The sequence below is a fragment of the Podarcis raffonei genome, chromosome 2, assembly GCF_027172205.1.
Source record: "Podarcis raffonei isolate rPodRaf1 chromosome 2, rPodRaf1.pri, whole genome shotgun sequence".
NCBI lineage: Eukaryota > Metazoa > Chordata > Lepidosauria > Squamata > Lacertidae > Podarcis > Podarcis raffonei.
In genome coordinates, this window is record NC_070603.1 from 110,889,980 (window position 1) to 110,904,528 (window position 14,549).

Sequence of the window (14,549 nt, forward strand, 5' to 3'; positions counted from 1 at the left end):
CTATCATCTATCTATCTCTATCATCTATCTATCTATCTATCTATCTATCTATCTATCTATCTATCTATCTATCTATCTATCTATCTATATCTATCATCTATCTATCTATCTATCTATCTATCTATCTACCAGTATCTATCTACCGGTATCTATCTATCATCTATCTATCTATCTATCTATCTATCTATCTATCTATCTAATCTATCATCTATCTATATCTGTCTGTCGATCTATCTATCATCTATCTATCTATCTATCTATCTATCTATCTATCATCTGCATAACATCATTCAATAAATAATTAAACAAAAGAACTTTAACACAACCGTAACAACACAGTGCACTAGAGTTTGACATGTTGGACAAGAAAATTCACAAGCACCTTAAATACATCTACTTAGCAATGCCCACCAGGAGCTGCTTAACCAGGGAGATGTCTCAGTAATGTAACCAAAACATTGTGGCTGTTGTATTATACCTAACTGGCCACGTAAGAGAAGAATTTCTTCCACATACCGTATGTACCTGCAAACCCGTTCTACCTGCTTTCACCCCTCTTTATCTTAAGTTTTTGCTTGTCAGCTAAGATAAGAGACCAAACTTTGCACCCTCATCTCTGCAATGAGAACTGCATGGATGGTGGTGCATGCAAGGAAGAGCTCTTTCTAGTCAGGCAGTGGCTGTCAGATACAAGATTAAGTCTCTGCATAACAAGCCGTCTGGTTAACAATGGTTGCAACCTCCTGTGTCTGCACCACAGAACAAGAACACGTGTAAAACATTGTGCCAATCACACCCTTCCCATCATAGCATACTCACTGGGTTGGATTCACATGACATAACTTCACTGGGGTAATACTCCAATGGTACCCTAGTTTAAGCATCCTCTCTCTCTCTCTCTCTCTCTCTCTCTCTCTCTCTCTCTCTCTCTCTCTTACTGTTTCATACTAGATCACCTTACAATACCTCTCAGAAATTTACCAGCGGTTCAGAGATTTGGGATAAAAGGGCTTGATGCAGAATTGTTACGACATCCTTCAATTTGGGGCAATCATGGTTGTAGTAGCGTTCGAAAGTCAGATCCCTGCGTGTAGACCCTTCTTTTTAGAGCTTTGCAAGAAGTCTGCATCTCGATTATTTGCAGCCAATTATGTCGTGTTTTTCGGTAGGTTAGCTACATAAGCGCCATCTAGGGGCCAACCAGCACAAGCAAGTCATATGCCTCCTCTGTACTGCTGTGCTTTGCTCAAGATCTCAGAATGTTGGTGGAATAAGGACAACATTGCTCTCAAAAATGGATTCGGGACCTTTTAAAGTTTAGCAAAGTATAATTTATTCAGGGATGGGAGCACCCATATATGAGGAGACCGAGTGGATCTGGAGATTGTGGATTCGAGTTCCATGTGGGTTGTTCTTTGTTCTTGTTTGGAAGGGAGCAGGTGGTGCTGTGGTCTAAACCACCGAGCCTCTTTGGCTTGCTGATTGGAAGGTTGGCGGTTCGAATCCCCGCGATGGTGGTGAGCTCCTGTTGCTCTGTCCCAGTTTCTGCCAACCTAGCAGTTCGAAAGCATACCAGTACAAGTAGATAAATAGGTACCACTGTGGCGGGAAGGTAAACAGCATTTGCATGGGCTCTGGTTTCCATCACAGTGTTCTGTTGTGGTTTAGTCATGCTGCCCACGATCCAGAAAGCTGTCTGTGGACAAACACCGCCTCCCTCGGCCTGAAAGCGAGATGAGCGCCACACCCCATAGTCGCCTTTGACTGGACTTAACCATCCAGGGGTCCTTTACCTCCCTCCCCAAATAGATAGGGGACAGAAATACATTTGGATCTTTAAGACCTATCCCCAAGTCACTGGCTTTATTGTGCAGCCACATGTCATTTCCTTGAGCACTACAATGCCCCCACTTCAGACTTTAACAGTAACCTTTTCGTTCATGTCTCCTACGGAAAACGACCCCTCACCAGCCTTCAAAGCACATACCTACACAAAAGTTCGTTTGGTGCAGGCTGAATGCAATGAGAACGTGCAACTCTGCTCTGGTGGCTTGCCACAGGAAGTTGTCACATGATCATTGCTATAGGATGTTATGATAGCCGCAAGCCTAAGCGGCTTTCAAAGCGGACTATCCTTAGTTCAAAGAGCGCAGGTGTATCGACAGCTATTAACCGGGACTGGACCACCCCATTCAGAGGCAGGTGTACAACTTTGTTTTCTGAGGACACTCAGAGGGGATGCTTATCTCCATTATTTCTTACTTGTGAGTTTTCTTGGGGGCATCTGGCTGGTGACTGAAGAGTTCATTATACTGACACAGACTGGAAATTCTCGTGTTTTTGGCATGCATTCTTGTGCGGCACAGTTGGGCATCCTAGGCAAAACGTTGTCCAATTCTTTTCATTTCACCTGGCATTGTCCAGTGGCTCATCATAGCCAGAGGAAGTGTCCACTAGTGCCATCATGTTGCTGCCATCTGTATTCTGTCAGAAATTGTGTCTTTAATATGGAACGCATGGCTCATCTATGGTTGCTGGCTTCTGTGGCGGGCTCTCGGGATTCACCAGTCCTTTGCCAGTGCTTGGCCTTTTAAGTAGGCCTCAATCCACACCAGCCAGGCAATGGATCCTGAAGGGGCCACCTGTGGACGTTTCCTGGAGGCCCCACCCAGGGCTGGATTAACCATTAAGCAAACTAAGCACATGCTTAGGGCATAAAGGAAAAAAGGGGAACACTACATAAATTTTCCATTGCCAGAAGCAGATGTATTACGTAAGATTAGTTTTGAGGATCTGATCAAAGACTCTACAATTAGAAAAAAGGAGGAGAGAAAAAATCAAATATAGAGTGGAAGTATACAAAAATAAACATGGTTTCCCATCTTGCTGTAAGCTTTGTTTCATTTTGAAAAATGAAAAATAATTTTACGGCTTACTTGTGATTATATTTTGAGTTGGATATATATGGGGGCACCCAAATCTTTCAAGTGCTTTAAAGTCCTCCAACAGTGTTAATCCGGCTCTACCTATAAGAAAAGAAGGTTGGAGCAGTCTCAGTCATATGCCTGATGGTAGGGGAGGAGTCCAGCTGCTGTGGCTCAGGCAAAATGAAGGGTGGAAGAGACGGAACGAGTGTAAGAAGCCACAGAGTGATGGAAGAGATGCCCAGGGGAGATGAAGGGAACAGGCTGTGTACCTAATAACACTTCTCCACAGAGATTGGGGGGGGTCTTGGTTCTTGCTCCCCTGCTAGTGTCCCCTTAAGCCCCACTGTGCATAGCCAGAAAGGGAATGCCATTAGTATATGTCTACCTAGTCCCCTGTTCACTGGGGAGACAAATGAACCCTGGACATAAGCCTGCTTTGGTTAAAGGCACTGAAGCAAAATATCTCTGCCCACTTTGGTAAAAGCCTTTTCTGGATCCCTGGGGTGATTCTAGGAAGGTCTACATGTTCCTGAGATTTGGAATTCACCCTTGAGAAGACAGGACTGGAAAATGGAGACTCTGAAGGGGCCACCTTGGAAGAAGAGGGCTGCTGACAGGAATCTGGCCTAGAGGTGAAACATGTTCCCAGAGGAACAAGTGCAGCAATGTTCCTGAGATAAATCCTACAGCATACCAGATTTGAGCAGATGCCTTTTTGGACACCTTGGCCAAATGTGACCCGTGGAAAGCATAGGCAAGTTTCTGTTGATGTGCTCTTTCCCCAGAAGTAGATCCCAGCTTCCCATAAGCACCAGTTTAGTCGCTCTGAGAAACAGGATGCTGGAGGAGATAGGTCTTTGTTTTGGTCCAGCAGGGCTCTTCTTGGTTGCTGTACTGATTTAATAGGTGCACCTGTTTTCCTACTATGCTGCTGGGTGCCGAAATTGTGCTTCATACCTAGCTATATTTTTCCAACTGGTGCAGTCGGGTACCTTGCTATGTTGTGAACAGTACTGCTGGTCTATAGCCACATAGAGATAGTATATAAAGACTATCAATAAATGGGATTCCCAATTGGATTTTACCTAAGTTTTAACTCAAACAAAATTCACTATCTCATTGACCCTGATCTTGAGAGGCCACTGAGAGCTTTTCTTACATTCCCCAGGGAAGACTTTCTGAAGCAATGTTGCTACTGCTAAGTCCTAGCAACGAAAGCTGTTCCATTCTAAGACTGGGTGTCAACATTTAACTTGAAAATTCAATATCTCAAAAGACACCTATAAAACAATGAACAAATGTATTGTGGATTGAATCAATCAGTTAAAAGGCACAAGGTTAATTAAATAAAAGTGGGTTACTAGTCCTCAAGAATACCAGATGGCAAATCCCCAGTCCCCAAACCTAAAGGGGTCACAGGATGCCAGCAAGTGCAGTTTCTGGCAAAGAAGCAACTCTGTGCAGGCACCTGCAGAATTGGGTGGAGTCAGTGGCCAAATACGCTGGTGCAGTTGTAATTTAAACAGAGATGCACTCACTGGTCTCAACCAATTGATTCTTATGAGAAAAGGAAGTCTAAAAAAAACTTTGACAGAGACCACTTGGACCCTGTGATGCTGAGCGTGCTAGTCACTGTCGCTTGGAGTCGAACATTCGCCTCTGCAGCTCCTGTTGCTGTAGCTCAGCTTCCTTCCTTCATTTCACATTCAGCTTTCTCTGCACATGGCTGGGGAAATAGCATATGCAGACCTAAACATTCGGGAAATGCCTTCCTGTTCAAGAATTCCGATGCCACGTCCTGGCAGGAACTCCAGTAAGTGGCTCACTTATTCATGTATTTTTCTTTTGTGTAGGGTAATTAATCTGCAGGCGGGTTGCAGAATCTGAGGTCCTCAGGTGTGTCTTGTGGGTCTCTGCTAAATCCTTGCTGCCCAATGTAGTTGCCTGGATAGTCTTCAGACTGATGCATCCTTCTTTTATTTTAGAAAATTAAATTTTACTACAAAGGGTGGACATGCTAGAGGTTTACAATACATGAACAGTATGGAGAGACTAGAAAGGGGTTTATTTTTTCCTCTCCTTTGCATAATTCTATAACCTTGAAGCCACCTAATAAAAATAATTGGAAGCAAGGGAGGCTAATGAAAGTATTATTTTCCTTCATGTATTTAGGAAAGGGCTCAGTGATGGAATGCAAGCTTTGTCTCCAGAACGATCCAGTTCATTAAAAAAAATTATTTATAATCCTCAATTTTCTACATTTCAATAATTTTACAATCATTTTAACATTTTGAAACTCGACTTCCTTCTTTCTGTGGGTCCTTAATTATTTTATATTTTTAGTATTTTCTGCATATTCCAAATTAACTTAACTTAATCATTTATTCATCTACTTTAAGTGCATACTTGTATAAAACCACAGGTCATTACAATAATCCTGCCAATGTTCTTATCTGTTTACATTTTGTAAATATTCAATAAACCATTTCCATTCTTTTTTCAAAAAAGTTTGTTATCTTGATTTCTTATATTTCCAGTAAGTTTTCCTGTTTCTGCGTATCCCGTAAGTTTTTGTATACATTCTGCTTTCATCAGGACTTCTTCTTCTTTCCATTTTTGGGCAAATCACATTCTTGCCACTGTAGTCACATACATGAATAAATTTCTATACAGTTTGGGTAGTTCCGTCACTATAATTCCCAAAAGAAAAGCTTCTGCTTTTTCCCCCCTCAACAAATATTATTTTAAACATCTTTTTCAATTCATTATATATCATTTAACTCACTCTAGGTGGGGCTGCCCTTGAAGCTGACCCAGAAACTCCAGCGGGTGCAGAATGCTGCGGCGAGACTCCTTACGGGGTCCTTGCCATGGGATCACATTCACCCAGTGCTATACCTGCTGCACTGGCTCCCGGTGGAGTACAGGATCATGTTTAAGGTGCTGGTTTTGACCTTTAAAGACCTATATGGCCTAGGACCCTCGTACCTATGGGACTGCCTCTCCTGGTCTGCCCTGCGGAGGACCTTACGGTCAGAAATAATAACACCCTGGATGTCCCAGGCCCCAGGGAGATTAGACTGGCCTCGACCAGGGCCAAGGCCTTCATAATGTCACACCAGCATCAGTTACAATCTCTTTACACCAAAAAGCATAGTTCTTTTATCAACTTTTAATCCTTACAGATGACCATAAGTATACACAGGGCCTTCGCGTTGCTCTTGGAACTGCCTGCGCTGTGATTCTCCTCCTCATTCTGGCTGTACTAACGTTGATAGTTTTGGGTGAGTAACTGAGTGCTTAATGTTGGTTTCTTCAAGAATATTTGCAATCCTGTGCAAGTCAACCCCCATTGAATTTAGTAGCGTTTGCTCCCAGGTGGGAATAGGATTGCAGCCTGAGAGTGTGAATACAAATAACGTTTTCTGGCACAGTCCAGTAAACGCTGACCATGCTGGAAGGCTACTGTTACTCTGCTTTTCATCAAAGGCACCGTAACACAGTTGGTGAACAGAAAATAGTGTGGGCATTTAAAAAATATTTATGTATTTATTTATTTAAGAAACGGATTTGTATTCCATTTGTCCAAAATGTTCCGGTTAATTTGCGAAAACCATGCACGTAAAGATAGCATAACAATAAACAATATGAAAAAACGCACACAACAACAAACAAAGCAGCAAAGAAAACATGCACACACACAAACTGCGATCCTTTGCGTATTTACAAGGATCAGAAATAAAATCCAGTGAATTCAGTTGGATAAAAACTACAGTTTCAGATCCAACTGTGACCGTAACCTGCCAGGCCAACATGCTAGGCGGCTTCTGTTACCACAGAAGAATATAAAAAAGCTTGCTGGATCATCTAGTCCAGCATCCTGTTCTCACTGTGGCCAACCAGATGCCTGCTGGAATATTTTAATATTCCTAAGAATGCTCCTTGATGCCCTGCTTGTTTTGTCCTAACAGCAGGATTCTTCATCATTTGATGACAAGTCACAAGGTGCCAAACATATGTACCCTATGCCTTCATGAATTACATTTGGCTATGTAACAAAACAGGGACACGGGTGGCACTGTGGGTTAAACCACAGAGCCTAGGACTTGCCGATCAGAAGGTCAGCAGTTCAAAAGCACGCCAGTGCAAGTAGATAAATAGGCACCGCTCCGGTGGGAAGGTAAACCGCGTTTCTGTGCGCTGCTCTGGTTCGCCAGAAGCGGCTTAGTCATGCTGGCCACATGACCCGGAAGCTGTACGCCGGCTCCCTCGGCCAATAAAGCGAGATGAGGGCCGCAACCCCAGAGTCAATCACGACTGGACCTAATGGTCAGGGGTCCCTATTCCTTTACCTATGTAACAAAACAAAATGGCTATGTTTCTTTTCCTGTGCAAGAAAAACAAACTGTATCCCAACAGTTACCCATAACAACGCAACACTATAAAATGTATTTAGTTTTGCAGCCTAAAGAAAGAGCAGAGGACACCACTACCAGCTCCAGCACCACTGACTCTGAATTTAAGCTGCAGCTGAAACGCTATATGTGCATCTCTCCAAGCCACAGCAGAACAGGTAACCTCAGCCACTCATGGATGACTCGTGCTTTGTGTATGTGTACCAGAAACACTGTCTGGACGTCAGCCACTTCCATCTTCCGAATGAGATTTACTATTAAAACACCATTTAAAAGTTTTACTTTTAAAACATGACACAGAATTCAGATGTATTGACTTCTGCATCCTCCTAGAAGGGCTGCTCAAATTAATTCTCAGCCTAAGCGATTATGCCGTGGTTTACAAATGTCTTTTCATATCTCTGTAATGGAAAGAACCTTGCAGGCTTCATTAACCCACAAACCCCAGGATAGCACCAATGGGATGTTCACATAGTGCTGCCTTCTATGTAAAGGCCAGTGTGCTTCTAGTTATGTCCTGGTCAGAAGGGCTGCTAGGTTCACCGGCCTATGGTCAGTCCTTTCCCAGATGTGTGTTAGCAACTCTCCACAGTCGACAAATGTTTCACTTATGCACGTTCTAGGAGTCTTGTGAATTAGGATTTTTCAATGTTGGCAATAGTGTATCTTGGCAGATTTCCCTAGTAACTCTCACTCACACAGCTTTTAAAAATGGGGATATTTATTAAGCGCGCACACAATCAAAACATACACATTTCAGCACTTCTGTGGGAATAGTTCAGCAATAATACGTAACCATTAACATCAGTGGGGGTAGCTCAGTCACAATATGCACTAAATAACCCTAAGCCTTATTAAACTAACACACAACATACAGATAAGGAGCATGCAAACAAGGTGTAAGATGTGATAGAGGGTGTAAAGTTCAGCACAACTCTAGCCTGCTCTCCCTCCCTGGGCTCACTAGGTGCAGCACTGGACATGGAAGACCAGAGGGTGGTTTCTTAAACAGTTACACACACACACACACATGTCAAAAACAGATCTGAAGGCACAGCCACACACACACACACACACTCAACGGTAGTAAGAGGAAGCAGGTGTGGAGGCCACTTAACTTTCCTTTGGAAAGCAGGATGGGATGATTGCTTTGGCGGATGAAACTGAAGAATTGGAACTGAGGAATGTTGAAACTGTTGCTACAAGTTAAAACATGATATACCGTATTTTTCGCCCCATAGGACGCACCGCCCCATAGGATGCACCTAGTTTTTTTGGGGGGGAAATAAAGAAAAAATTTTTTATTTCTCCCCCAGGCACGGGGCTGGCGCAGGGGAAGCCCGAGCTTCCCCCGAACCCAGCCCCCAGAACAGCCTGCTATCCGCAAGCCTAGGGAGCTGCGCCGGTCTCCCCAGGCTTGCAGAGAGCTGTGTGAAGCCCTGGAGCGCAGGCAGCTCCGCGCAACCCTTGGGAGCCCAGCGTGGCTCCACGCCGGGCTCCGGAGGGTTGCGCGGAGCTTCCTGAATCCTGGAGAGCAAGAAGTGTCAGTGCGCACCGACTCCTCTCGCTCTCCAGGCTTCAGCGAAAGCCTGCATTCACCCCATAGGACGCACACACATTTCCCCTTCATTTTTGGAGGGGAAAAAGTGCGTCCTATAGGGCGAAAAATACGGTACCGTATTTTTCGCACGATTGGACGCACCGGTCCATAGGACGCACCTAGATTTTGGGGGGGGGAATAAAGGGGAAAAAATTTATTCCCCCCCCGCCAGGCGCGGGGCTGGGGCGGGGGAAGCCTGAGCTTCCCCCTCCCCCAGAACGGGACCCAGAGCCATGCCGAAGCTGCGCGCAGCTTTGGCATTGCTCTGGGAGCTTGCGGGGCTGGGGGAGGAGGAAGCCCTCCGCCAGCCTCCAAACCATGTCGGGAGACAGCGGGATGGCGCGCTGCGCCTCTCCCGCTGTCTCCTGAGTTTGCGGGGCTGGAGACGGGGAGGAGCAGGCTTCTCCCCGTCGCCAGCCTTCTAGCCAAGTCGGGGGACAGCGGGAAGGGCGCGCTGTGCCTCTCCCGCTGTCTCCCGAGTTTGCAGGGCTGGCGACGGGGAGGAGCCGGCTTCTCCCCGTCGCCAGCCTTCTAGCCAAGTCGGGGGACAGCGGGAAGGGCGCGCTGCGCCTCTCCCGCTGTCCCCCGAGTTTGCAGGGCTGGCGACGGGGAGGAGCCGGCTTCTCCTCGTCGCCAGCCTTCTAGCCAAGTCGGGGGACAGCGGGAAGGGCGCGCTGCGCCTCTCCCGCTGTCCCTCGAGTTTGCAGGGCTGGCGACGGGGAGGAGCCGGCTTCTCCCCGTCGCCAGCCTTCTAGCCAAGTCGGGGGACAGCGGGAAGGGCGCGCTGCGCCTCTCCCGCTGTCCCCCGAGTTTGCAGGGCTGGCGACGGGGAGGAGCCGGCTTCTCCCCCCGCCAGCCTTCTAGCCAAGTCGGGGGACAGCGGAATGGCGCGCTGCGCCTCTCCCGCTGTCCCCCGAGTTTGCGGGGCTGGCGACGGGGAGAAGCAGGCTTCTCCCCCCCGCCAGCCTTCTAGCCAAGTCGGGGGACAGCGGGATGGCGGCGTTCCGCCTCCCCGCTCTCCCCCGAGCTTGTGGGGCTGGCGGTGGGGCTCTCCTGAAGCCTGTGCACCGACCCCTCTCGCTCTCCAGGCTTCAGCGAAAGCCTGCATTCGCACCATAGGACGCACACACATTTCCCCTTCATTTTTGGAGGGGGAAAAGTGCGTCCTATAGTGCGAAAAATACGGTATATAGAAAGGGAAATTCCTGGGTGCCCAGATCCAAGTTTGGGGCAAAGTAAAGTCTGGAAATAAAGGCTGTTAGACCTCGAAAATATGTCTTTCCAACTGCGTTCTAAAAAAGTTCTGTCTTCCCTCAGCATAGGAAAAGATCACGTTTAGTATGTTAGAAATAATTTACTTACAAACTCCTTAAGGTCAGGTTCACGTTCTTTTCCATATACCACTCAGAAAGGTTGCACAGGCAGTAAAACTTAGTTTAGTTCCAAAGTGGTGGAAGTTCATAAATTATTGGTATAGGAGCACAAGATTAGCTTGTGAGTGTCATGCAGCCAGGCTAGAGCAACCAGCTTAGCCTCTTCACACGCTGAGTTCATCAGTAGTGGCATTGCGTGGGAGGGCCAGAGGGGTGTTGGCCCCAGGTGCATTTCCTCCTCACGCAGTCTTGCAGCATCACAAAGGCAGCATGAAGTCAGGTTTTGATGTAGTTTCCTCTCAAAAGAGAGGGAAATGTTTAACTAGTATCTGAGACCGTTTGGGATTCTACACGTTACTCAAAACTCCTGGGAAGAAGGGAAGGATATTAATTTACTGAAATAAATAAAGCTCCCCTTTGCAATGAGACATTTTGTAATATGCAATAAATTCTCAGATTCTCCCCTCAGGGGAAAAATAAGAGCATCCATTTATGCATGGAAATATTCTGCCTCTTGCTTTCCCTCTGTACCACTAGAGGATGCCCCAAACTGCAAAGTATGCCCCAAGGACTGGGAACTGCACAGGGACATCTGCTACTGGATCTCTCAAGCTATAACAACCTGGGCTGAGAGCCAAGAGGACTGCAGAGGAAAGAACTCCACCCTGCTTGTGATTCGGGACCAGCAGGAGATGGTAAATATGCAGCTTATGAGAAATGTCTAGCCAACAGGGATCCAGTTGAAGCAAAGCCCACAAGAGGCTTCTGTGGGACCTGTGGTCCTTCAGTTGTTGGACTTCAGCTCCCATAAGTCCTAACCATCCGTCAGGATGCTTTATTCCTCAACAGCACATGTAACTTTGCTCAATGACATTTGTATAGATCTTGTAAGTGTTCAGAGGGCTTTACATGCATGATCCAATTGTAATCCTTATAGCAACCTTTTTAAATGCTCAGTATTATTATGTTCAATAGTGCAGTTGGAAGGCTAGAGGCTCAGAGAGTAGCTTGCTTAAGGCCACCTAGTGTGTTCATGTTATGGCAGAGGTGAAATTTGAAATATGGACTTCCTGGTTCAGATTTCATTCTCTTCACCCTCCAATGGTGTGTATAAAAAGTAGCAAAAAAATGCACTTAAATTGCAATCCATCCATCCAATCCCTTGAGCCTTGCTGTCAATCCTGCCTTGGCCTAAAAGCTGCTTTAGCCAGCCACTGCTGAAATCAGATACACATCTCCACAATATTAAATACGCATTAGTTAAAATGCATTTATTTGTACAGAAGGTCCTTATACACACATACAGAAGTAGGGGATCCCCTCCTTTACTCAGCTAAAAAGATTTCCACCCGGGTCAGTTGAAGATGGCTAAGGAGCAGGATGTGGAGCAATGAAGAGCTCCATAGAAATGAAGCTGATGGAACTGAGCATGAGCTGTTAATACAATGGTCAGAATGGCAGCATCCAGTGCTATTTTTCTAGAAAAACAGGAGCCAGAACTCACCATGAAGACCTCCCTTGTTTTCTTATAATGGTAACGGTGCCCACCTGAGAGGTGCCAGAACTGAGTTCCGGCAAGTTCCAGCTGAAAGAAAAGCCCTGGCAACATCCTTGTCTGTTCCATTATAGGCAATCATAAAGAATTTGACAAAGAAAACCTCGTATTGGTTGGGACTCAAAGCAGCCAAACTCTCTGAAGAGTGGACCTGGGAATGGGTTGATGGATCCCCCTTCAAAGAAGAACTGTGAGTAGTTCTAGGTGTGCACAGATGATTTCTGTAATTTTTTATTTTTTAATTGATTTACATGTTAGCAAAGAAGCATAGACCTAGTGATGTAAATAAAGCACAGAAATAAAAAGAAAAGGGAGGCCTTAACAACAACCTTCAGATCAATGCATACACAAATATAAATAAAACTATGAACTACCAATATAAATAAAAGAGATGCCTTTACTGATGCCAAAGTATAAGTTTTCATCTGTCCCAAGAGGCATCTGGTGACGTCTGTTGGTATTATTTTTATTAAATTTATACACCGCCCTATACCCACAGGTCTCAATACAGTTACAACTTAAAATCACAATATAAAAACACAAAATACATTTTTATAAAAGCAGCCCAAGAGCCCCGCCCCCTTCTCCCCAATACATTTTAAAAGGACATTGGATGTCAATCAGCTTCATGTCAGTCAGCTAAGGATAAATAGCTCACCTCTTGGCATGAAGAGAAAGGTTTTGATGTGAGAATGAAATCAGTATCCTGATACTGAATGACACAGTCTTCTCTCTCTCGTTTTTTTTTTTTAAAGCAACAACAAATCATTTCCTTTATTTTGCAGGTTTACAGTATCGGACCCTGCTAAAGTAAACAGCTGTGGGTTGATAAGGCGAAATAGTGTTAATTCTAACGCTTGTAGTACTTTATCTAATTGGATGTGCATGAAAGCAGCTTTCCAGATATAAGCACAAAATGGAGCCAAGTGTTGGAAGTAAGAAACCATCTCATTCTGAACAATGAGTTGGCCCCTGACTTCTTGTGCAGCTTGCAAGATCGCCTGCAGCCCAGAATAGTCTGCAGTTGCCAGGATGCTCCTTAACCGACTTATGGCAGGAAGCCAAAAGCCCTAGTAATAACTTGTGTATTATGGGTAAGGTTTTATGCCCCAAATAGGCAACTGTCATAAAATTCAAACTTTTGCTATATTGGAACAAAGCCCGTCAGTTTGTCAGTTCCTTTGAGTTCCCTATCATTGCTTTCTATTAATGTAATACTATTATAATGGAAATAAGTGAAGAATCTGAAGTCAAAAGCAAAGGGAAGTTCACCAGATATTAGGTAAAGGTAAAGATAAAGGACCCCGGGCGGTTAAGTCCTGTCAAAGGCGACTATGGGTTTGCAGCGTTCATCTCGCTTTCAGGCCGTGGGAGCCGGCGTTTGTCCACAGACAGTTTTCTGGGTCATGTGGCCAACATGACTAAACCATTTCTGGAGCAACAGGGCACCGAGATGGAAACCAGAGCGCACTGAAATGCCATTTACCTTCCTGTCGCAGCGGTACCTATTTATCTACTTGCACTGGCGTGCTTCGAACTGCTAGGTTGGCAGAAGCTGGGACTGAGCAACGGGAGCTCACCCCATCGCGGGGATTTGAACCGCCGACCTTCTGATCGGCAAGTCCAAGGGGCTCAGTGGTTTAGACCACAGTGCCACCCACTCCTTACCACCCTTATCAGATTTTACTCTATGCCAGGACTGCATATTTTCTCCCAAAGCAAGTATCTTTATTTTACACTCCCCCCCGCCCCCGGTTTCAGATAATATGTGTAATGTCACTCCTTTTAAAAAATAAATAAATAAATAAATGAAACCACAAGACAGCAAGCTAAGAGTTCTGTTGAACACTCCGTGTCTTTGCCTCACCACCGTTTCGGGAAATGAAAAACTATTACATTTTCCATTGTAAAGAGCATAGCAGAAATTCTGAGAAGTGGCCAAGTGTTCAGAGGCCACATTTCCTGTGTGGCTGTTCTCCTCCTCCTCCTTTTATCTGAGCATTGGTCAGGGAGTGCACCTTTTCATTCATAGCTGAATTTGGTTCTCAGTTTCAGAAAAGGTCTATTATTCTGTCAGTCTTTTGCCAGTTAAGGGGTTGTTTCACCTGTTGAGGAATCAACCATAAAAGTGTATTTCCAAATAGAGGATGAGAAGGCTTTGTGGTGCATAGATTTCAACCAATCATAGATCAAAGAAGACAAACCCTTCTGTTGCAAGTCCAAGGTAAATATTTATATGAGGAATTAAAAAGTGGATTAAATCAAGAACTTTATTTCCTTCAAATATGTCCACGTTTCTGCCCACCCAGTGGCCAGACATAACTGCTTTGAGAAACACACGGTACAAAAGGGAGTATGAGTATAATTTAAATAAAAGGATTGCCATATCTATCAGGGCACAGTGCTGTGGGTTTTTCACTGCCAATCACAAGGCCAAATCCCGGCATTTCCATTTTCTGAGAGGCTGGAGGAGTGATTTGGCAGCTGTCTATTCATGCGTCTTCAATAGGGGCGGACTGTGTTGTGTGATCAAACCAATCTATCTCAGCTCTGTTTGCCATCATCTTCCACCCATAGGAAGATTCCTGGTTCAAGATCTAGGTTCCTGAAGAGGGAGGCCAGACTGAAGACTTGGTCCTGTGGCAGGAATGGGATTTCTGGACCTTGGAGAGAGTGCCA

General features: G+C 45.2%; 1 protein-coding gene across 1 annotated transcript; it reads left to right on the top strand.

Annotated features, from left to right (window-relative positions):
- Positions 1-4,649: 4,649 nt before the first annotated feature.
- Positions 4,650-13,655, top strand: LOC128408655 (killer cell lectin-like receptor subfamily B member 1B allele A). Its single transcript, XM_053378639.1, has 6 exons — positions 4,650-4,740; positions 6,113-6,211; positions 7,384-7,500; positions 10,853-11,010; positions 11,945-12,060; positions 12,656-13,655. Exons 1-6 carry the CDS (start codon positions 4,650-4,652, stop codon positions 12,777-12,779), a joined length of 705 nt encoding a protein of 234 aa, XP_053234614.1. The 3' UTR covers positions 12,780-13,655.
- The last annotated feature ends 894 nt before the right edge of the window (positions 13,656-14,549 follow it).